At 48.5% G+C, this 24,320-nt stretch overlaps 1 protein-coding gene across 2 annotated transcripts; it reads left to right on the plus strand.

Annotated features, from left to right (window-relative positions):
• The first annotated feature begins 357 nt into the window (after window positions 1-357).
• PCGF2 (polycomb group ring finger 2) lies at window positions 358-24,320 on the plus strand. Of its 2 annotated transcripts, none has more exons than XM_060255785.1 (9): window positions 358-514; window positions 2,887-2,983; window positions 11,146-11,201; window positions 11,308-11,358; window positions 11,497-11,605; window positions 14,022-14,070; window positions 14,955-15,053; window positions 19,947-20,027; window positions 23,665-24,320. In XM_060255785.1, the coding sequence occupies exons 1-9, from the start codon at window positions 403-405 to the stop codon at window positions 24,025-24,027; spliced, it is 1,017 nt and encodes a 338-aa protein (XP_060111768.1). In that variant the 5' UTR covers window positions 358-402; the 3' UTR covers window positions 24,028-24,320. The 2 variants fall into 2 exon arrangements, with proteins under 2 accessions (XP_060111768.1, XP_060111769.1); XM_060255786.1 differs by having other exon boundaries at window positions 14,958-15,053.

Genomic DNA, 24,320 nt, shown 5'->3' on the forward strand with positions numbered 1-24,320 from the left:
TTCACCAATGGGCAGGAATCTCCTCTAACTGCTTGAAAGTTTCTTTACTTGAGTTCTAATCTGCCCTCTCCAACTGGGCTCAGGGTGGTATACAACATTCCGAAACAGTTCTAAAACAACATAATTAAATTTGAATAATTAAACTTATAAACGGATTAAGTCATGGAAAATTTGGGCCTGTTGAACTGCCATGAACTTTAGTTCGTCAGTTTGTGCCCATCCCTAAATTTGCTTATCCTTGCTGATAGGAAAGCTCCTTCCTCAGGTGCATGGCTGCCACGTGGAGACGATCCGCTGTGGTCTTCTGGTCTTGGATGCCTGTGCAGAACGAAGGGTTTTATGTCTTTGTTCTGTTTTGTTTTGGTTTCCAGAGAGGATCTGCCGAGCACCGTGATCTCCAAGATGCACAGGACCACTAGGATAAAAATCACAGAGCTGAACCCCCACTTGATGTGCGCCTTGTGTGGAGGCTACTTCATCGATGCCACGACCATCGTCGAGTGTTTACACTCTTGTAAGTTTGCAGCCACACGGCTGAAGTCTCTGGGATTAACCTGGGGCCCATTTCATCTCTAGACTCTTTTCTATAGCGGAGATAGCTCGTAGCATATATGAAGCAATCATGGAAGAAGCCTGCCTTTGAGCATACAAAGAGCGCATTCCCCTCACTGCTGAAGTGAGAGACTGCCACTCTCAAGGGCCCTTGACCCCTTGTCACCACAGTGGGACCTACCCAGAAAGGAAAAGAAATATAATCAGTCAAGGAACAGATGTTCCTTGTTGTGTTACCTTGTTGCCTTAATGTTTGAGGAGGTCCACATCATCATAAAGCAATTAAAAACAAAACCTCAACCCAACTGTCACAACAGTGAAAGATGGCAGCAGACAAAATTGTGCTGACTGCTAAAACACCCCCATTCACAGGGCCGAGAATGAGAGGGGCTGTTCTCTCCTGAAATAAGGAGATTTTAGCCCAGAGTGTCAACAGTGGATGTGGGCAAAGGGAGGAGGCAGGAGTATTCCAAAGAACTAAGGCACCACTTGAGAGGGCCCCGGCCATTCACCTGGCTTCTCAGCAGGGTGGGCGTGGGGACCATGGAGCAAGACTTGTGAGGAGAAAAGTAATGTGTGGACTTTGTTGCTTTGTGAAGTCAAACGGCTGCAGTTTTTCCTGGGTGACACCTCTGTCCTGGATCCCTTCCCATTTGGCCATGGGACCAAGACAATCTCTGGACTGAGGCGGGTCAGCACTGCTGTTACTTCTTGATTTGACAGCAACGTTTGACATGGTCAATCACAGTCTTTTGACCCCATCGCCTCACCAACGTGGGGATTCCTTTACAGGGACAGAGAGTGGCGTTAGGGGAGAGGGTCTCCCAGCAATTCCCACTAGTGTGTGGGGTCCCACAGGAAGCAGTTCTCTCCCCAATGTTATTTCACATCTACCTGCACCTTCTCGCCCAACTGATCTGGGGGGTTCAGGCTTGGGTGTCCCCACTATGGTGATGATGTTAATGGATGGACAGCCAGACTTGGCCCAGATGTTTTAGACTGGGTGCTGAGAGCTGTGACTGGTTGATTCTGTACCTGAGCCACGGGTGGGATGGGGGGTGGGGGTTTGGGAATGGGAATTCAGCTTCCAGCCCTGAACGCTGGCTCCCAGGGTTCAGAGCCTAGGAGTGATACTGGATGCCTCCCTATTGATGGAGGCCCAGATCATGGTGGTTGCCACGTCAGTCTTTTCCCATCTTTGGCCGGTTCAGCCTCTCCACTTGCAACTTGGCTATAGTGATCCATGCAGTGGTCAATTCCAGAATGGACTATTTACAACTCACTCTACACAGGCCTACCCTTGTACCTGATCCAGAAGCTGCAGCTAGTGCGGGATGCCTGGGACAAGCACATTCAGCTGGTGCTGTGTGAGCCGCACTGGCTGCTGATAAGAGTTCCGGATCCATTTCAAGATGTTACTTCTAACCTTTAAGGCCCTGAGAGGCCAGGGACCAACATACCTCCAGGACCTCCTCTCCTTGCATGTACCCCAAACGGTCCTAAGATGCTGGTAATTCCTGCCCCCAACCTGGTGGAATGAGCTTCCGATAGAAATCGGGGCCCTGCAGGATCTTTTACAATTCCGCAGAGCCTGTAAAGTGGAGCTGTTCCACCAGGCTTTTAGTTTAGGCAGCAGAAATCCAATACTTCTCCACCCCTCCTGCTGAAACCCCCTGCCTGACTGCCAAACTATTCTACGCGGCTGTGACTAGCAGGGAGGTAGTTTACTCGGGAACCCTTTGATCTGATTCTGTCCGAATTTACTACTGTGATACAGACTCAGCACACCATGTTCTGTAGACTGGCATCTTTATTGTCGTTTGACTAGATTAGATGTTTTTAAAGTTTTAATAGGATTATTTTATGTTGTAACCCGCCCTAAACCCATTTGTGGGGAGAGTGGGATAGAAACTGAAATCAATCAATCCATCTGTGGGCTGACGTGGTTACCAGGGGCGACCTGAGGAATTTACTGTCTCATCTCCTCCTGCTGCAATTTTGTGTCACGTAGGTCTCTGAGCAGCGTACAACAGCTCATGCAATAAAAGAAGATGCTGTGATTTCACTTTTATGTTCTCCCCTTTGCTGCCAGTGGAACCCAGGATTGGGGGGAGGGATCCCCAGCCAAATTGCTGCTCGGAGACCTGAGTGTGCCTTATCCTGCCAGTCTGGATCTCTCCGAGGTTTTGCTCCTGGCAGAGCTAAGGGTGGCAGCCTCCGAGGTTCTCAGTTGCCCTCAGGGGAAGCAGACTCTAACGAACAGCTGATGATTTGTATTCTGGTCCCAAAGCTGAGCGCTGACTTTCTCTCTTCCTCCCCACCCTCCCCCTTCAGTCTGTAAAACGTGCATCGTCCGGTACCTGGAGACCAACAAATACTGCCCAATGTGTGACGTTCAAGTGCACAAAACGAGGCCCCTCCTAAGCATCAGGTATTTGGCACTGACTCCTCTTGCCTTAACACTGTGATGGTCAGTAGAATGTGATGGGAGGGAGGCACATGACGGCAGCTCAGGAGTTTGCCATGTGGTATCCATGACTGCGTGCAGAGAGGGAACCTGCAGCTTCAGCGCGTTCCAGTGTTCCCACCGCTCTGTTCTCTGGGCTTTCTTAGCAGCAGCTTGGGAGAGGCTGGGGATGTTCTCGTTAGCTGAAGAGGCCTTCTGCCCAGAAGTGATACTTTTAGTATGGTGTGTGGGGGGGGGGGATGTCCCAAAACGAGGCTGCCTCTAAGCAGGGAAGTCCTATTTTTCTCTCAAGGCATTAGCAACTGTTAGATGTGATTCATGATCCTCAGGAAGGAACATCCTTTTGATGGGAAAACTTACATTACTACAACCAGAAGTTCATTGTAAATCCTCTGTGCAGTCCTGACGATCACTAAGGTTTTTACAATAGAGCCTCCCGGGGGTGCTGCGCTACATCCTGAAGATTGTCTCCACTGCCTATACATATTCCAACATGGCAGCGCCCCATAGCTTCAGTTCCTCTTTTGCCACCAAAGGTGTAGGTTGTTCTTGGCTGAGTCTCCTGCTTCTCGAAGGTGAGGAATATCTTTTGACCATCTTACTTCGTACTAGTTGAGTCCTGCAATGGCACAGAAGGCATTACTTCAAAAATGCTCAGGTTGTGGGGTCATTTTAGGACTTACACAGAAGAAAATGAACTTTGCTTATTTTTCTTGGTGGAGGGCCACATTGTCTCTACATGCAAAGCCTGTCCGGAGTTTACCCCAAAAGCTTGTGGTGACAAAGCTTGGAAGCTTAAAGTGACCCTTTGGGAGAAGGCACTGAAGGCCACTGAACCCCCTGCTTCCAATACGAAGGTTACACCGACTCTGGTGCTGTGCAAACTGCACTGGGAGAACATCAGGTTCTGCAAAGTCAGCTCCACCACCCAGCTCTGTGTCCCAGCGAATTTGACCAGGTTTGTGCTCACCATCACAGCAGTGTGCTGCCTCCATCAGCCCCCCTTCCCACAAGAAGGCTAAGAAGAGGAGGGAGAGCTGTAAGGATGCATCACGCAAGCGGATTCTGGATCTAACGCCTGCTGTACAAGTGAGGCCACCGATTCTGAGTTCACCTGTTTCCATCTCAGAAGGGGAAGTGGATTACAAAATCCCTGCTGGACAATCTGAGGCTGAGAGTGGTCCATGGGCCCACCGCTCCATTCCGTTGAACCCGGAATCCATGTCTCCTCAATAATTAGAAGACTGGGAGGATACTATGTACAGATATCTGGTTCATCTGTACGGGTGAGCATGCGGCCGGTGCTCCGCGGCCTGCACTGGCTGCCTATAGAGTGCTGGATTCGCTTCAAGGTGTTAGTCCTGACTTTTAAAGCCTTACGCGGCATGGAACCAACATACCTGTGGGATCATCTCTTCCCGTATATGCCCTGGAGGTCGCTTTGTTCGGCCTCCCAAGATCTTCTGACCTTCCCTGACCCAAGAGATGCCCACCTTGCCTCTACCAGCGCCAGGACTTTCTCCAACCTGGTGGAATCAGCTCCCTATGGAGATCCGGGTCCTACCTGGCTTGCTGGCCTTTCGTAGGGCCTGTAAAACAGAGCTGTTCCTCCAGGCTTTTAGCTGAGGCTGCCGGCGTCCATTCATTAGATTGGTTGGCCTCCCCTGCTGTACTATCCTACTGCACTGTTTTGAACATATGAACATATGAAGCTGCCTTATACTGAATCAGACCTTTGGTCCATCAAAGTCAGTATTGTCTTCTCAGACTGGCAGCGGCTCTCCAGGGTCTCAAGCTGAGGTTTTCCGCACCTGTTTGCCTGGACCCTTTTTTGGAGATGCCAGGGATTGAACCTGGGGCCTTCTGCTTCCCAAGCAGATGCTCTACCACTGAGCCACCGTCCCTCCCCTGCTCTCCAGGGTCTCAAGCTGAGGTTTTTCACGCCTATTTGCCTGGACCCTTTTTAGTTGGAGATGCCGGGTATTGAACCTGGAGCCTTCTGCTTCCCAAGCAGATGCTCTACCACTGAGCCACCGTCCCTCCCCGTTTTGCTGCATCGTATTGTGATGCCGTCTGGTCCTGCTGAACTATTCTGTTGGACGGTATGTTGAAACTGGTTTTACTGTAATGCTGTTTATTGATGTTGATTTTATTGTGATTTTACTATTCATGTTGTACTCTGCCCTGAGCCCCTATGGGGAATGGGCGGGATTTAAATAAACAGATGATGATGATGATAATAATAATAATAATAATAATAATAATAATAATAATAATAATAATAATAACAACAACAACAACTAATAATTATTATAATATGTACCCATCCTCACTAAATTTGTATAATTGATTCTGCTTTTGTCGGTCCACAGGGAAGGGCAGAAGCTGACCTCCCACAGTCATGGAAAGACCCCCTCCCCAGCCCAGCCCTAGATTCAGTGTTTTACAAGGCATCTCTTGAGAGTCTTTAGGTTTCTCTGTGCATCCAAAAGGGCTTGAAATTAGTGGGGCTCGGAGTGCAGGGTTCCCAGATATGGGATTCAGACAGTGGAGCCACCCTTCTTTTGCTCTCCATAAGAGCACTTGTCATGAATGCTGCTGGCAGCTCTTCTCTTGCCTGGGTGAGGTTTCTCCTACCTTCATCAGGGACAATAGCGAAGGCAAGCCAGCTCTGCTTTCCCCCTTGGCTTTGAAGCTGTATCTTACCACTTCCCCATTTGTCTGGGTTTAGGGGGAAGCCAGACATGCCTTAATGGACTCTGCAGATGGTTGGCATAGAAACGAGGAAGAAGGCAGTCTGCCACAGCAGCACGCTTCTCTCCGGGCTTATTTTTAGCTTTAGCTCTGGGTAAATGGGCTTCTCTGGTAACATTTCAGGCTCTTTGCAAAATATTTACAAGCTGGTTTCCCTCTGGTGCTTCCTCAGAGGGAAGCCCGCAGACCTCCTCATGCTCAGGCTCCTGTACCTGCCAGAAGGGTGCCAGACACTGCCAATAGAGAGGCACAAGCAGGGAGCCAAAAAGTCGTCAAGCTTCCACAGTGCTGCAGAATATTTTATCTACCTGACTTCCTTTATAGTCCCAGAATCATAGAGTTGGAAGGGACCACCGGGGTCATCTAGTCCAACCCCCTGCACAATGCATACTGAGATTCAAGGTAGAGGGCACAGTTTTAAAAATGTTATCAGCAATACTAGGTACACAAAAGAATGCCCTGTGTGTCGTGGCCGAGGGAGGACTACAGCCGTTGAAAGAGCCTCTTTCCTGCTGTACGTGTCCGAAATGCAGACTCGGAAACACTTCGGTCCTTCAATAGCCCTGTTCACAAGTTACAGTGAATACATGTACAGTCCATGTATTTTTCTTTATAAGTGCGTTAAGTAATGTGCATGTTACATTTACCACACATACAGGGGAAGATGTGTTAGCAACTGCACATTTATTCCAGGTACTGATTTCATTTGAATACCTGTTGGCTTTTCCCCACAAGCACACGTTTTACACAGCAGCCAGCAAGCTTATTCGCTTATTTAAAACATTTCTGTACTGCCTTTACACCCACTTCAGGGTCTTCAAGGTGGCAGTCATTCAACCAGCTGAGACATTAAGAACATAAGAGAAGCCCTGTTGGATCAGGCCAGTGGCCCCTCCAGTCCAACACTCTGCGTCACATAAGAACATAAGAGAAGCCCTGTTGGATCAGGCCAGTGGCCCCTCCAGTCCAACACTCTGTGTCACATAAGAACATAAGAGAAGCCCTGTTGGATCAGGCCAGTGGCCCCTCCAGTCCAACACTCTGTGTCACATAAGAACATAAGAGAAGCCCTGTTGGATCAGGCCAGTGGCCCCTCCAGTCCAACACTCTGTGTCACATAAGAACATAAGAGAAGCCCTGTTGGATCAGGCCAATGGCCCATCCAGTACAACACTCTGTGTCACATAAGAACATAAGAGAAGCCATGTTGGATCAGGCCAATGGCCCATCTAGTACAACACTCTGTGTCACATAAGAACATAAGAGAAGCCATGTTGGATCAGGCCAATGGCCCATCCAGTCCAACACTGTGTCACATAAGAACATAAGAGAAGCCATGTTGGATCAGGCCAATGGCCCAACCTGTCCAACACTATATCACACAGTGGCCAAAAAAATTATATATATATATTCATATACACACACACTGTGGCTAATAGCCACTGATGGACCTCTGCTCCATATTTTTATCTAAACCCCTCTTGAAGGTGGCTATGCTTGTGGCTGCCACCACCTCCTGTGGCAGTGAATTCCACATGTTAATCCCCCTTTGGGTGAAGAAGCACTTCCTTTTATCCTTTTTAACCTGTCTGCTCAGCAATTTCATCGAATGCCCACGAGTTCTTGTATTGTGAGAAAGGGAGAAAAGTACTTCTTTCTCTACTTTCTCCATCCCATGCATTATCTTGTAAACCTCTATCATGTCACCCCGCAGTCGACGTTTCTCCAAGCTAAAGAGTCCCAAGCGTTTCAACCTTTCTTGATAGGGAAAGTGTTCCAGCCCTATAATCATTCTAGTTGCCCTCTTCTGGACTTTCTCCAATGCTCTAATATCCTTTTTGAGATGCGGCGACCAGAACTGCACACAGTACTCGAAATGAGACCGCACCATCGATTTATAGAGGGGCATTATGATACTGGCTGATTTGTTTTCATTTCCCTTCCTAATAATTCCCAGCATGGCGTTGGCCTTTTTTATTGCAAACGTACACTGTCTTGACATTAAAAAAGCATTTAAAATACAAATATATATAAGAGAGTTAGAACAATAAAAGCAGTGCCTGATCTAAATACAGAGACAGGGACCAGAGGCCTGCCCAGAAGGCAACCCCGGAAGGAGCATTCGGGGCTTCAGTACTGCAGAGCAGCAGCGGGAGTTGAGGGTGGGAAGGTGACGGCATCCAGGCACATTTAAACCCTATTATCTCCTCTTGAAAGGAAATCTGAGCGAGGGGATAGCAGGTGGGGCTGATGTTGTTTGCGTGGGCCCACAGATGCTTTGGGGGTGAAACAAATGTCAAAACCGCAGAGTATCATCTTTATTTTCAGATAAATGCTTAAGATCATGACATGTGGATTTAATGACCCTTTAACCATTCTCTAATTGCTTTACCGCCTAGAGTTGATCAAGGAGAGGGATGGTGGCTCAGTGGTAGAGCATCTGCTTGGGAAGCAGAAGGTCCCAGGTTCAATCCCTGGCATCTCCAACTTAAAAGGGTCCAGGCAAAGAGGTGTGAAAAACCTCAGCTTGAGACCCTGGAGAGCCATGAATGGGGCTGTGGCTCAGTGGTAGAGCATCTGCTTGGGAATCAGAAGGTCCCAGGTTCAATCCCCGGCATCTCCAACTAAAAAGGGTCCAGGCAAATAGGTGTGAAAAACCTCAGCTTGAGACCCTGGAGAGCCATGAATGGGGCTGTGGCTCAGGGGTAGAGCATCTGCTTGGTAAGCAGAAGGTCCCAGGTTCAATCCCCGGCATCTCCACTAAAAAAGGGTCCAGGCAAATAGGTGTGAAAAACCTCAGCTTGAGACCCTGGAGAGCCATGAATGGGGCTGTGGCTCAGTGGTAGAGCATCTGCTTGGGAATCAGAAGGTCCCAGGTTCAATCCCTGGCATCTCCAACTAAAAAGGGTCCAGGCAAATAGGTGTGAAAAGCCTCAGCTTGAGATCCTGGAGAGCCGCTGCCAGTCTGAGAAGACAATACTGACTTTGATGGACCAAGGGTCTGATTCAGTATAAGGCAGCTTCATATGTTCAAGGAGGAGTCAGAGAACAGACTGTTGATCCAGGGCATATTTGGGGTAGGGAAGGACAGACATGGGATTCTAGTCTGCAGCAGGGAGCTTTAGTTTATAGGGTTACCAACCTCCAGGTAGCAATTGGAGATCTCCCACTATTACAGTTGTTGTCCAGACACACAAGATCAGTTCCCCTGGAGAAAATGGTTGTTCTGTGGGGGCGGGGGGGGGGACCTCTCTAGGTTCATAATACATTTTCTGTTTGGACTCAACATTGGTGTTGGCTGTTTCTATTTATTTCAGCATTTGAGATTTTTGGTAGTAATTGTTGGTGTTTAGAAGACTGGATTTCAGTCCTCTGCTCCCAAGAGTGGTGCTGGTGAGGCATCTCCCTCTATTGGTGTGTTTCTGTAATTGAGCAAGTTTAGGAATATACCTCAATCGGTCTGTTTTCCTTTTTCCATTTTCACAGTTTGTACATAACTTTTCTGCTAGTCCATTTGACGGTGGATAGGAGGGGTTGTATGCATGTGTTTGAAACACTGCTCCTTAGCAAATGTTTCATTCTCCAATGAAGTATATTGAACATATGAAGCTGCCTTATACTGAATCAGACCCTTGGTCCATCAAAGTCAGTATTGTCTACTCAGACTGGCAGCGGCTCTCCAGGGTCTCAAGCTGAGGTTTTTCACACCTATTTGCCTGGATCCTTTTTTGGAGATGCCGGGGATTGGACCTGGGACCTCCTGCTTCCCAAGCAGATGCTCTACCACTGAGCCACCGTCCCTCCCCAACATATGAAGCTGCCTTCTACTGAATCAGACCCTGGGTCCATCAAAGTCAGTATTGTCTTCTCAGACTGGCAGCGGCTCTCCAGTGTCTCAAGCTGAGGTTTTTCACACCTATTTGCCTGGATCCTTTTTTGGAGATGCCGGGGATTGGACCTGGGACCTTCTGCTTCCCAAGCAGATGCTCTGCCACTGAGCCACCGTCCCTCCCCAATTGTACTTCAGTATCCAATACCAATTCTTCACACATTCCATGCCTTGCTAACAGGGATTTTAAAGAGTTCACTACAGTGTCGGGTACCAAATAACTTCTAGATGCCTGCAGCAGTAGACCAACACAAGCAAGAAGTTCTTTTGTTCCCAGGTGAACAATTCCATAGCTGTTTGATGTTTCTGTGAGCATCATCATTCTTTGTTTGACGCTCTAAGCAAGTTGTGCACCCTGACACCAGGCCTTCAATCCAAACACTCATTCCAGACCAGAGTAATATATGTTGCCCTTCTTTTGCGCAAGACTATGCCCAAGCTCTTTGGAGCCTACCTTGTCACAGTGATTTCTGGATGGGGAGGGACAGTGGCTCAGTGGTAGAGCATCTGCTTGGGAAGCAGAAGGTCCCAGGTTCAATCCCTGGCATCTCCAAAAAAGGGTCCAGGCAAATAGATGTGAAAAACCTCAGCTGGAGACCCTGGAGAGCCGCTGCCAGTCTGAGAAGACAATACTGACTTTGATGGACCAAAGAGGGTCTGATTCAGTATAAGGCAGCTTCATATGTTTCAATCTACTCTCCTTGCAATATAAGAACCTTGCAGATTTCCTTGCCGTAAGAAGCTGAGGGAGTCCTTACTCCGTATTCAGCCTCCTGTGGACTCTGTTTCATGGCTTCAGCTTGAGCTATCTAAGCCTTTGAGAGAGAACATGCAGAGAGGAAGCTGAGCAGGAAAAGATTTCACCGATTCTACACGTATTCTGCGCTGAGGAAGCCTGCTGTTTGGGCAAGCCTGTCTGCAGAATCATGACCTCTTATGCTGCTTGCCTGCAACCTGACGCTAGTACAAGAAAGACACCAAGAACGCATATTGGCTCTTGCACTTTATTTGCACTGGATGACGCTTGCAAGGAAGAAGACCCGCAGCAGATGATCGGACTGTTCTTATTAGCATTGCAGAGGCACTCCTTGACGTTTATGCCTGTGCGATTATCCAGCAATGTATTAACATTTATCAAATACTTTGAAAATCTTTTGCGAATATATCACGGTTGTTACTGATTATTTTCTGTTTACGAATCCCGTGACCTCTCGTTGGTTCCCTTAAGCGCCTGGAGGTGGGCCACTCGAATTCTCACCCCTACAGTCTGCGGTGGGAAGGCCAGCGGGTGCCGTCTAATTCTCAGGGCTTCGGCTGGGAGGGGGAGGGGGAGAAGAGAGCGCGTCCTTTTCCTGCGACTGCTGTGAGCAAAACTAACTGAATCTCCAGACGTTTTCCTTTTGACGGAAGTTTAAATGAGGATTGAAGTATTGCACTTGTTTCACTGGCTGACTGCTAATTCTCCCCCTCCCCGGCCTTTCAGATCCGATAAAACCCTCCAGGACATCGTGTACAAGCTGGTGCCTGGGCTGTTTAAAGGTAGGAGTGTGGAGGTGGGAGAGAGCTGGTTTTTCATTAAAGGGCCTGTAGCAGAAGAGGGGCCCTTGCTGGAAAGGAATTGACACTCGCTTCTTGTCTCTCGCAGATGAAATGAAGAGACGGCGGGACTTCTATGCAGCGTATCCCATGGCGGAGGGTAGGTGGCTTGCCTTGGTTGGGGGTGGTCTTTTCTCACTGCTTAGTAGTATTGTGGGTTTGTTGTTGTTGTTGTTGTTGTTTTTAAAAAGTTTGATTTTCATGTTTTGTTCTCCCTGCTCTTCCCTGACTTGCCTAGTTCCAAATGGATCAAATGAAGAGCGAGGAGAAGTTTCAGAGCAAGAGAAAGGGAACCTGGCAGACGATGAAATTGTTAGCTTGTCCATAGAGTTCTATGAAGGAATCAGGTAATTTGGGGGCAGGTGAGAGGACTGAATTAATTTTGACTTGACCAAGGTTTCATCGTCTGCTCCGGCATTGAGTTTCTTACTGCTTTTTTTTTTTTACTGATTGTTTATATCTTTTTTTAAAATAGTAAAACGCTTTAATGTCACTTGATTGTTTTCTTGCAACATTTACGTCCTCTTCAACTTCCGCTTTGGAAACGTAGCAAATCATATATAGTTCATAATAATGAATCAGAGTGGATATGAGAAAATATTTTTATTCAACCCATCCACAAAGAAGGAAGATGAGGAAGAGAAGACATAAGGGCAAAGAGGAGGGACGGTGGCTCAGTGGCAGAGCATCTGCTTGGGAAGCGGAAGGTCCCAGGTTCAATCCCTGGCATCTCCAAAAAAGGGTCCAGGCAAATAGGTGTGAAAAACCTCAGCTGGAGACCCTGGAGAGCCATGAATGGGGCTGTGGCTCAGTGGTAGAGCATCTGCTTGGGAAGCAGAAGGTCCCAGGTTCAATCCCCGGCATCTCCAAAAAAGGGTCCAGGCAAATAGGTGTGAAAAACCTCAGCTTGAGACCCTGGAGAGCCGCTGCCAGTCTGAGTAGACAATACTGACTTTGATGGACCAAAGGTCTGATTCAGTATAAGGCAGTTTCATATGTTCAGGAGGCAGTACTTTCTCTTTCACTTCCCATCCATTCACAGATATTTTTGTGTAAAGCAGGTGCAGTGGTTTATGGGAAATAGTTTATGGTATCAGAACTGTGGGCTAAATAAGATACAGCTGCAAAAGAACCAGTGCTGCACCATTCAGCTTCCGACGGAATGTGTATTTGGTTTGTCCTGCCAGCGTTCTCTGTGTAGGCCCTTGTGCAGGGTGGAGAGATTCTAGCTTGGAGAAGAGAGTTCTGAAGATGCAGACCCCATCCCTCCACTCAGGCTAGAAGGAAACTAGATACTGTGCTGCTGTCTGCTACCAGTGAGGACAGCATGAGCCCTCGTTGGTTTTTTGTGTGTGTGTGTGTGAGGGAGGATGATGATCTTCGAGTGGTCATCTGTGCAGTCACACTACCCGCCCTCCTTCCCCTCTGCAGCCGGTCCATCTGTGGGCTGACGCAGCGGTCAGAAGGAACTGGCGGGATGTCCGCTCCCGTCCCAGTGGGCATGCGCAGTGGGGCTCCTGGGCATGCGCACTGGGGCGGAGGCGCGGAAATCCGCAGCTTTGAAGTTTACCGATCGTGATCGGCGCTGGCGCCTTCTCCCCATCGGTGTGACTGCACAGATGACCACTCGAAGATCATCAGTTACAGGTAGGAAACCTGTTTTTCCTTTTTTAAGAAATCTGATTTGTTCTGCATATCTTGGCGGTCTGTCCTGTCTCTGGTTGTGTCTTCCTATGTTGATGCTCATTGACCATTTAGGGATGCCAGCCTCCAAGATCAGTCCCCCTGGAGAAAAGGGATACTTTGGAGGGTGGGCTGTATGGCATTGGGGCCCACTGAGGTCCCTGTCCTCTCTAGGCTCCACGAGTTTCCCAACCTGGATCTAGGGAGGAACCTGGCAAGCCTAGCACCGTTATACTTAGTGCCTTTGCAGATAAGGGACGTGAGTCTCACTGTGCTTGAGGCCAGCCCACCAGCTCTTCCCCATCGGGCACCAGCAAGGCAGGTTCATCAAGTATTTGAAGTCCCTGACTGGCATCCTTGGTACTGGAATGGGTGAAACCAGCACTTTGAATTGTGCCTAGGACAGGCGGCTAAACCTAGCTGCTTTCGGGGTGCAAGTCCAGGACAAGAAAGCTCTTGTAAACTGGAAAATAGTACGATCGTTCTTCCACTCAAGCCATCCACATGCCCAAATGTTGTACAGATGTATACGTAAGGCCAGTAAATTTTTCTTGTGGGCTAGTGGCTTTGGAGCACATATTTGAAAGGCTAGCTTGAAAAGGGAGCTTGCAGAGTCTCTCGTAACAGCTACCGTAGTTTCCTTACCCAGGACCTCATTCCATGGGCAAACAGAAGGAGTGAGTTTCATTAGCTAAAGAATCTGAGATGGTCTCTGAGGTCAGGCTCAGCTGACCAATTTAAGCATATTCAGAGATGTCGGGAACAGTCCCCCTTGTCTCAAAAAAGAAACCTGGGGATTGTACATTTGTGAGAGAACAGAGAATCCACGACTGTTGCAGTGCCCAAGCTTCCTTGGCGAAAAAGAGCCAAAACTTTTGTTCTGTTTTCCTTTCTGTGGTGCCATGGCACAGTCACACCTTTGGCTGTGCTCTGTCACCTTTGGCTAAAACTTCTGCAGAAATCACCTAAATGCTGGATAAAAAAGATCCCCGATTAGTTGCCTTGTTGGCAAACAGAGCGGAGCATCCATCGCCTGTGTGTCTGTTTTGCTGATTTCCCTTCTTGTCCGTTTTCTCTCAGAGAAGAAAGCAAAGGGACCGTCGAAAACAGGAGTGCAGAGAAAGACAAGGTGAGTTTCCTCCCTGTGTGGTGCCTCTTGCACACCCACCCACCACACTCCTCTGAGAGATGAGGGGTTGGGCCTGCATGGCCGCTGTGCCTACTGAGCCGAATTGGATCGTCCTTTGGCCTAGAGGCTGTTCCTGTCGCTCCTCAGTATGTGTGAATGGGCTGGGGCTCTGCACTGCATGTGTCCAGGCCCGTACCCAAGAGGGGGGAGCTAGGCCCCCAGGTCCCCCCTCCCCCCTTCCAACTATATGGCCCCTCCTTTTACTGCCTGCTCTCACCACCGCCATCGCTCTCCCTGTCCCCCCTCTTTCTCCCGCTCTCGCGGCCCCCGCTCTCTCTGCCGCCACTACTCTGGTGGCCCCCAATCTCCCCACTGCTCTGTCAGCCCCCGCCCTCCTCCGCGGTGCCTCCCGCCTCCCACCCACTCAGTAAAGCACGGGCTCAACTGATTGGCAGGGGGGCCTCCTTGAAAGAGCCCTGGGAGCCGGCGCTTTGCTGGGAGGGAGGGGGGGAGGCACCGTGGAGGAGGGCGGTGGGGAGATAGGAGCCGCCAAAGCAGCGGCGACAGAAAGAATGGGGGCTGCCAGAGTGGCGGGCTCCTCCACCTAAAGTTTTATTCCCTGGGCCCCCCCCCCACCTAAAATTTTCTGGCTACAGCCCTGCTGATGTCCCCGGCATCTCCAAAAAAGGGTCCAGGCAAATAGGTGTGAAAAACCTCAGCTTGAGACCCTGGAGAGCTGCTGCCAGTCTGAGTAGACAAGACTGACTTTGATGGACCGAGGGTCTGATTCAGTATAAGGCAGCTTCATAGGTTCATATGACATTTCATCCTCTCCCTCTGGCCCTGATCAACCGTAAGCAAGTTCTGATTTTTCCTCTCTCCAGAAGAACAGCATGAGATTCCTCCGTTGTCCTGCTGCTATGACCATCATGCACCTGGCCAAATTCCTCCGGAACAAGATGGATGTTCCCAGCAAATATAAAGTGAGTGAGAATCAAGTGCACCAGGAGCTCTGCTGGTCTCGGGCATATCCATGACCCTCTTTCAAGGAACCCACCTGCAAGCAGCACTCTGTCAGCAAGACGTGCATCTGAAGCTGCTTTTAAATGTTCATGATTTCTGCTGGTTGGTGGTTCCAGCTCTGTCTGGGATGCCAGCATGAGTAGCTGGCAGGAGGAACCCTCCTTAGGCCTCTGGCAGTCACACGCGAGTGACCCGGAGAGATTTTTCTTGTCCCTGATGCTGTTTCATGTTTATAGGGACCCACGCCCGAAGGTCAGTTTCTCGGTTTCAACTGACATCCTAAAAGCACATCACAAAGTCCTCAAGTTGTGCTTGGGTTTGCTGTCAGTCAGATGTAAGTTGTGAGTTCCCAAGCAGAAAATGTGATTCCCAGGTACACAAGCTCTTGATTCCCATTGAATGTCTCTGTAGTGGACCTAGACATGAGGCAAGGAGTTCGTAACGTGTATTTAGGCCCTGCCTCAGGTTCATAGAATCATAGAACATAAGAGAAGCCATGTTGGATCAGGCGAATGGCCCATCCAGTCCAACACTCTGTGTCACAGAAGAACATAAGAGAAGCCATGTTGGATCAGGCGAATGGCCCATCCAGTCCAACACTCTGTGTCACAGAAGAACATAAGAGAAGCCATGTTGGATCAGGCCAGTGGCCCATCTAGTCCAACACTCTGTCACATAAGAACATAAGAGAAGCCCTGTTGGATCAGGCGAATGGCCCATCCAGTCCAACACTCTGTGTCACAGAAGAACATAAGAGAAGCCCTGTTGGATCAGGTGAATGGCCCATCCAGTCCAAAACTCTGTATCACACAGTGGCCAAAAATTTATATATATAAAAATTTATATATATACACACACTGTGGCTAATAGCCACTGATGGACCTCTGCTCCATATTTTTATCTAACCCCCTCTTGAAGCTGCCTATGCTTGTAGCCGCCACCACCTCCTGTGGCAGTGAATTCCACATGTTAATCCCCCTTTGGGTGAAGAAGTAGCTCCTTTTATCCGTTCTAACCCGACTGCTCAGCAATTTCATCGAATGCCCACAAGTTCTTGTATTGTGAGAAAGGGAGAAAAGTACTCCTTTCTCTACTTTCTCCATCCCATGCATAATCTTGTCGACCTCTATCATGTCACCCCGCAGTCGACGTTCTCCAAGCTAAAAAGCCCCAAGCGTTTTAACCTTTCTTCATAGAGTTGGAAGGGACCTCTAGGGTCATCTAATCCAACCCCTGCACAATGCAGGAAATTCACAAATACCTCCTCCTAAATTCACAGGATCTTCATTGCTGTCAGATGGCCATCTAGCCTCTGTTTAAAAACCTCCAAGGAAGGAGAGCCCACCACCTCCCGAGGAAGCCTGTTCACTGAGGAATCACTCTAACGGTCAGGAAGTTCTTCCTAATGTTGAGCCGGAAACTCTTTTGATTTAATTCCAACCCATTGGTTCTGGTCCTACCTTCCAGAGCCACAGAAAACAATTCCACACCATCCTCTATATGACAGCCCTTCAAGTCCTTGAAGATGGTGATCATATCACCTCTCAGCCTCCTCCTCTCCAGGCTAAACATCCCCAGCTCCTTCAACCTTTCCTCATAGGACTTGGTCTCCAGACCCCACACCATTTTCGTCGCCCTCCTCTGGACCCGTTCCAGCTTGTCTAGATCCTTCTTAAAATGTGGTGCCCAAAACTGAACACAGAACTCCAGGTGAGGTCTTACCAGAGCAGAGTAAAGCGATACCATCACTTCACATGATCTGGACACTATACTTCTGTTGATACAGCCCAAAAATTGCATTGCCTTTTTAGCCACTGCATCACACTGTTGACTCATGTTCCGCATATGATCCACTAAGACCCCTAGATCCTTTTCGCACATACTGCTGCTAAGACAAGTATCCCCCTTCCTATAACCATGCATTGGATTTTTCCTACCTAAATGCAGAACTTTACATTTATCGCCGTTAAAATTAATGTTATTGATTTTAGCCCAGTTTTCCAGCCTGTCAAGGTATCATCCTGTATCCTGTTTCTGTCTTCTGTGTTTGCAACCCCTCCCAATTTCATATCATTTGCAAATTTAATAAGCATTCCCTCTATTCCTTTATCCAAATCATTGATAAAGATGTTGAACAAAAGAGGCCCCGGGACAGATCCTTGAGGCACTCCACTTGTCACTCCTCTCCAGGAGGATGAGGCACCATTCACAAGCACTCTTTGGGTGCGATCTCTTAACCAGTTACAGATCCACCTAACAGTAACAGGATCCAAACCACATTTTACCAACTTATCAACAAGGATAGCATGTGGAACCTTATCAAAAGCCTTACTGAAATAAAGATAAACGATATCTGCAGTATTCCCCTGATACAGCAAGGTAGTCACTTTCTCAAAAAAAGAGATCTGGTTAGTCTGACATGAATTCTTCTTGAGAAAACCGAGTGTCTCTGGTTATTTACTTTATTGATTTCAGGTTTCACCTGATGGAAGTTTTAACTGGCATTTTTGCTTCCGGCTGTTTACTATTGATGTTCTTTTAAAAAAAAAAATTGACCAATTTCCCACTAGCCTTACGCCGCTCTCACGCTCCTCTGCGGGGCTTCCCTTGGATTTCTCACTAGCTGCCCCGGGACTGCAACTAGCTTTGCCTTTTTCTTTTCTTTTTTTTTTTGAATATATGAAATTTTTATTAAGAAAAGATGGACATACAAAGAAAAGAAAGAATAAAGAACGAACAAATACAATCAACATTAATCATTCCAAACACCTTAGACGCTTGGGCGCGCCATACAGTCAAAAACACATAAGAACATAAGAGAAGCCATGTTAGATCAGGCCAATGGCCCATCCAGTCCAACATTCTGTGTCACACAGCGGCCATATATATATATATATATATATATATATATATATATATATATATATATATATATATATATATATACACACATACACACACACACTGTGGCTAATAGCCACTGATGGACCTCTGCTCCATATTTTTATCTAACCCCTTCTTGAAGGTGGCTATGCTTGTGGCCGCCACCACCTCCTGTGGCAGTGAATTCCACATGTTAATCACCCTTTGGGTGAAGAAGTACTTCCTTTTATCCGTTTTAAACCTGTCTGCTCAGCAATTTCATCGAATGCCCACGAGTTCTTGTATTGTGAGAAAGGGAGAAAAGTACTTCTTTCTCTACTTTCTCCATCCCATGCATTATCTTGTAAACTTCTATCATGTCACCCCTCAGTCAACGTTTCTCCAAGCTAAAGAGCCCTAAGCGTTTCAACCTTTCTTCATAGGGAAGGTGTTCCAGCCCTTTAATCATTTTAGTTGCCCTTTTCTGAACTTTCTCCAATGCTATAATATCCTTTTTGAGGTGCGGCGACCAGAACTGCACACAGTACTCCAAATGAGACCGCACCATCGATTTATACAGAGGCATTATGATACTGGCTGATTTGTTTTCAATTCCCTTCCTAATAATTCCCAGCATGGCGTTGGCCTTTTTTATTGCAAACGCACACTGTCTTGACATTTTCAGTGAATTATCTACCATGACCCCAAGATCTCTCTCTTGGTCTGTCTCTGCCAGTTCACACCCCAGTTCACACATCTATGTCTAACGTCTACCACTACATCCCAATCATACACACTGGGGGATGGAGAGGATTTGAAAGGAAAAAAAAAAAATTCTAGCTACTCCATGTCGAAGCCTCTACTTTTGACCCATTTATAAATGGGGTCCCATTCCTCCTGACATTTTTGCACATTACCCTCTCTTAATCTTGTGGACATTAGATCAGATTCAGCGACTTCCAACAGCTTATTAATGAATTCGTCTCTGTTCGGGGTTCTATCATTTTTCCAATACTTGGCATACAAAGTTCTAGCAATGGTAACTATATACAGTAACACTTTCAGTTTGGTCGTAGGCAAATTTTGCCTACAGATATTCAGAAGATACAATTCTGGCACATGCTTAACTTGTATTTTCAAGATTTTTTGAATCCAAATATTAACTTGAGCCCAATATTTCCTAGCTTTGCCTTTTTCACGTGGCAAACAGAAACTGGTTTTTAGAGGCTCTTGTTTGCTCATGAAAGAGGCAAAGCAAGTTGCAGCCCCGGGGCAGATAGTGTGAAATCCGACGGAAGCCCCGCAGAGAAAAGGAGAGTGAGAGCAGCACAAGGCTAGTGGGGAATCGGTCTTGGTTTTATTATCAGCTCTCTATAAGATGCCAGGGAAGATTCGGGGCTGAGAGTCTCTGTGGGATGTGAATTGTTCAATTTTTTTACAAGGTACTTATTGTTGTCATAGATGGAAAGTGTCTTCTTGGTGGCCTTTGTTACTTCACACTTTGTCTTTGAAATGAGAGGTGCTGAGAGGCTCCAAATCCCAGGAATGTGGGAGCTGATGCCTCTCACCATGGAAGAAACTGTACTCTCTGCATGCTCAGAGGCAAGCTGGTTTATTTTTACCATCCACATAATCAGCCTGAGAGAATGGGGAAAGTTCCCGCCTCAGCGTTGGTGCTGTGCAGGAGGTGGCCGCATGGAGATCAGGCTCTGGGCGGGCTTTGCCATAGAGGGGTCTGCGGGGGCCTCAGAAGGATCCCTGCTCTTCAGCAAAGGCTCCGGAATCTGCAGTGGGAGAAATTAATGGGTCTTGCAGTGCCTGCTTGCTTTGTTTGCATAATGCATTTTTCTGCTGCACGTCAAGGGAGTCGAGCTATCTTCACAAGGTATTTTTTAAAATAAAAATTAATATTCAGGTGGTCAAAATCCTGCAGTCTGTGCCCAGCACACTAGTTCCCTGTGCCTTGTTACTTACGCCATGCTCTCTCTTAGGTGGAAGTTCTCTATGAAGATGAACCTCTGAAGGAATATTACACTCTTATGGACATCACTTACATCTATCCGTGGCGAAGGGTGAGTAGGGGAACCTCGCTCTGAACACATCAGTCACAGGTGTAATTGCTTTCCCCCAGTGGAATGTTCTCTAAGCCATCAGCAGACTCTGCTGTAGATTTCTAACCTTTGGCCTGCAAACCTAAGAACTGGAAGTGTTACACTTGGAGAAAAATTAAGCCTAAGGTTTCATGGAAATCTGCAGTTCTATGAGTAAATCTGCAGATACAACCAGGTAATGGACCATGCAGGTAGACTCAGCACCTGCCTGGGAGGGCCAGCCGCTCTGCTGTGTTCAAGACTCCTCCCTTTTCCACTGCCGAGGCTGCCGCCTCCCTAGCCAACCTCTGGGTGAGGCCTGGGGATCTCCTGCTTTTACAGCTGATCTCCAGACTCCCTGGAGGAAATGGCTTCTGTGACTCAGCACTGAACCATGCAGAGGCCCCTCCCCTTCCCAAACCCTGACCTCTCAGGGCTCCACCCCCAACCCTGCCCGCTTGTCTTTGTCTGTTGTGGCCAGAGGAAAGGAGCATGTTTGTGTCCCTACAGATTAGCAAGTGGCCATTTTAAACAGGAGGCCGCCAGTACTGTATAACATTATTTGTGGGCAGAGTGTGTGTGACCTGATTGACCTGATTTTCAGTTAACCTTTGGATTGGCATGCAGCCGGGGGTGCTGTTGGCTGGTCTGAGTTCCTGGCTGGGTGGGGGATGAATGAGAAGTATCTCGGCAGCTGCCCCAGTCCCCGCCCATGTGAAGAGCTGGCTGAGGGGGCCACTGCTGCCAAGCCCCCTCCCCCCCAATCCTTGGCCTTGGCTGCAGGCAGCAAGAGGAGGTCTGAGGCACCCGGGGGGGGGGTTGGGTGGAGGAAGGCAGCAGGAACCAGTGAAGAGAATGGCTTTATCCAGCAGGAGAGGGCCCAGCTCTCAGTGTCGGCTTCTGGAGGAGAAGCCTCCAGGTTGACCCTCAATAACTGCTGGCGGGGAAGGGATAGGAGTGTCAGATCCTGGTTAGGAAACTCTTGGAGGGATGGAGCCGTGACCTCTCTGCCACCTTGGAAACAGTAAGTGAACTCGAGACTCCAAGCACATCTTCTAGACAAGTTTTGGATTCTTTCACTCCACTCAGCCTGGAGGAAGTTGACAGAATTCGCTCCATTGTGCACCCAACCACCTGTAGGTCAGACCCATGCCCCTCTTGGCTAATAAAAGCTGGCCAAGAGGAGCTACGGGTTCCCCCTAAGGGAAATTGACAACAAATCTCTTCTTGAAGGAACCTTTTCCCAGCCTCTTAAAGAGGGCGTGGTTCGCCCTTCTAAAAAAGCCATCTTTAGACCCAGCTGAACTGGCAAATTACCAGCCGGTGTCTAACTTGCCGTTTTTAGGCACGATTATTGAAAGGGCTGTGGCAGTGCAGCTTCAGAGTTTTCTGGCTGATGCTTCCATGCTTAACCCACATCAATCCAGTTTTCGTCCAGGTCGTGGGATGGAGACGGTTCTGGTTGCCCTCACAGATGACCTCCAGAGGGACCTGGACAGAGGTGGCTTGGCAGTGCTGATGTCGCTAGACCTGTCGGCGGCGTTCGACACGGTCGACTATCAGCTACTGACCTGTTGCCTCGCCGATGCTGGGATCCAGGGGTTGGCCTTGAAGTGACTTTCCTCCTTTCTCCAGGGTTGGGGACAGAGGGTGGGGCTAGGAGATGAAGTGTCCCGACCACACCCACTTATCTGTGGTGTGCCACAGGGAGCAGTTCTTTCTCCGATGCTATTCAACATCTACATGCACCCCCTCGCCCAGATTGCCCAGAGGTATGGGCTGGGTTGTCACCAGTATGCAGATGACACCCAGCTCTATCTGTTGATGGACAGCCAGTCTGACTCTACCCCAGAAGATCTGTCCACAGCCTTGCAAGCTGTGGTGGGGTGGCTTAGGCTGAGTAGACTGAAATTAAATCCGATGAAGACAGAGGTCCTGTATTTGAGTTGCCACGGTTCGGGACCAGAGGTCCGTTTACTGACCTCAATGAAGCGCAGCTCACACTGGCTTAGGTGTGCTCTTGGATCCCTCTTTGGGATCCAAAGAGAGCCAGTTTGGTGTAGTGGTTAAGTGCGCGGACTCTTATCTGGGAGAACCGGGTTTGATTCCCCACTCCTCCACTTGCACCTGCTGGAATGGCCTTGGGTCAGCCATAGCTCTGGCAGAGCTGTCCTTGAAAGGGCAGCTGCTGTGAGAGCCCTCTCCAGCCCCACCGAAGGGGGTCTGTTGTGGGGGAAGAAGGTAAAGGAGATTGTGAGCCGCTCTGAGACCCTTCGGAGTGGAGGGCGGGATATAAATCCAATATCATCTTCTTCTTCTTCTTCTTCTTTAACAATGGAGGCCCAAGTAGTTGCCACTGCCCAGTCAGCCTTTTACCATCTGTAGATGGCAAGGCAGTTGGTCCCCTTTCCCCAACGTGACAACTCGGCAACAGTTTCATGCCATGGTCACCTCGAGACTGGATTACTATGTCCCAAATCCGGCGACTTCAACTAGTGCAGAATGCTGCAGCCAGGCTGTTAGTGGGAGTTCCTCCACGGGAACCCATTCTGCCTGTGCTGAAAGTGCTGTGCTGGCTACCAATAGTGTATCAGATTCGCTTCAAGGTGCTGGTCATTACCTTTAAAGCCCTATATGGCCAGAGTCCTGCATACCTTAGGGACCGCCTTTCCCTGCACATGCCCCAGCAAGCACTTCGGTCCGGGTCTCAAAACTTGTTGACAGTCCTCAGCATCAGAAGCGAGGCTCAAATCAACGAGAGCCAGGGCCTTTTCTGTTGCTGCCCTAGCTGGTGGAATGAGTTGCCGGAGGAGGTCAGGGCCCTGCGAGAGATTCCGCAGGGCCTGCAAAACGGCACTCTTCCGCCACGCATTTTCATGATGACAACACCTGCAGCAATGGGATCGGCCCATAAAAACGTTACCAACGGTCTACCTCATCACGCTATGTTGATCCTAGGACCTCTTAGAACGGCTAACCACCGTTAGAACTTGCTCACTGTCTGAAGCCATGATACCAGCACACGTAGATGTTTTAGAAACTGTTTTGACGTTTATCTTTTTATTGCTGTTTTATTTTATTTGGTCACACTACTGTGACGGTGTGACCTTTAATTTATGAGCCACCCTAAGCCTGCCTTTGGTGGGGAGGGCGGGATATAAATCCAATAAATAAATGGGGGAACCCTGAGTTTCTGCTGGCAGAGGCAATGAAGATATTTGTATAATTGAAGTAGGGAGGGAACTGGCATGTAACTGAAAAGCTGACACAGTCAGTTTGGAAATAAAAGAGAGGGCAGGGAGACAGGTCATGTCTTTTGCCTAGCCTCCATCCCACCAAACATCCCCTCCCCGAGATCAAGCAAAATTTAGCACAAGAGTTTTAGGGCTTTGAGCCAGAAGCGGTATTATATGTGGGATTCAACCCTTTCATTCCAATATTTTAGTAAATGGTTCAAGGCTGGGGTGTGTGGCTTGGCTCCCCTCAGCTAATGGAAGGACTTGGGGGGTAGACGGCTTGTGAACTGGGGCCCCGAAAAAAAGGGGGATGTTTGTGCACTGCCAAGTGTACTTCTCTGTCAAATTAAGACTTTTGAACAAAGGTTGCTTCCTTTCTGCAGAACGGCCCCCTCCCCTTGAAGTACCGTGTCCAGCCAGCCTGCAAGAGGCTAAAACTCTCTTCCCAGCCGGCCAACTCGGAATGCACCAACACCAGCGGCGCTTCGGAGTGTGAGTCTGTCAGCGACAAGGCCAACAGCCCCGCCACCCTGCCAGCCACCACCTCCTCTTCACTGCCCAGCCCCGCCACCCCTTCGCACGGCTCTCCGAGCTCAAACACCACCACCGTGAGCATCCCCACCTCCATCCCCACTTCTGGGGCTGTGCAGAATGGTGCTTCGAACTGCCACCAGATGCAGCCCTTGTCCAGCAGGGGGCGCAAAACAATGGTGAATGGGGGCGCGGCAACATCGGCTTTGACTTAAAGGAAAGATTTTATTTTGGGTGGGGTCTTTTGTTCCTCCCCCCCCTTGGCCAGATCTTCAGTTTTATAAATAAGTATATTATGTGTAGATAAAGAGTGGGTGGGGGGGGAGTTATACATACTTAATTTTCTATCGATTGACCAGATTTAATTTAAGGGGGGGGGGGGAAATGCAACAAAGATAAAAACAAATCCAGTGGTGTATTTTTGAAGCAATGTGTCTCCCCCTTTTTTAATTTTTAAAAAGTGGAAATGTGCCCTTCTAGTTGCATGCCAACGTATGTGTGAAAGCTG

Source organism: Heteronotia binoei, chromosome 15, assembly GCF_032191835.1.
Source record: "Heteronotia binoei isolate CCM8104 ecotype False Entrance Well chromosome 15, APGP_CSIRO_Hbin_v1, whole genome shotgun sequence".
NCBI classification, from domain to species: domain Eukaryota; kingdom Metazoa; phylum Chordata; class Lepidosauria; order Squamata; family Gekkonidae; genus Heteronotia; species Heteronotia binoei.

Excerpts from the sequence above, each read along its gene's own strand:
- PCGF2 (XM_060255785.1), top strand. The coding sequence starts at position 403 with ATGCACAGGACCACTAGGATAAAAATCACAGAGCTGAACCCCCACTTG. Across the intron at positions 11,606-14,021 it reads GAGTTCTATGAAGGAATCAG|AGAAGAAAGCAAAGGGACCG; the intron begins GTAATTTGGGGG and ends GTTTTCTCTCAG. Across the intron at positions 20,028-23,664 it reads ACATCTATCCGTGGCGAAGG|AACGGCCCCCTCCCCTTGAA; the intron begins GTGAGTAGGGGA and ends TCCTTTCTGCAG.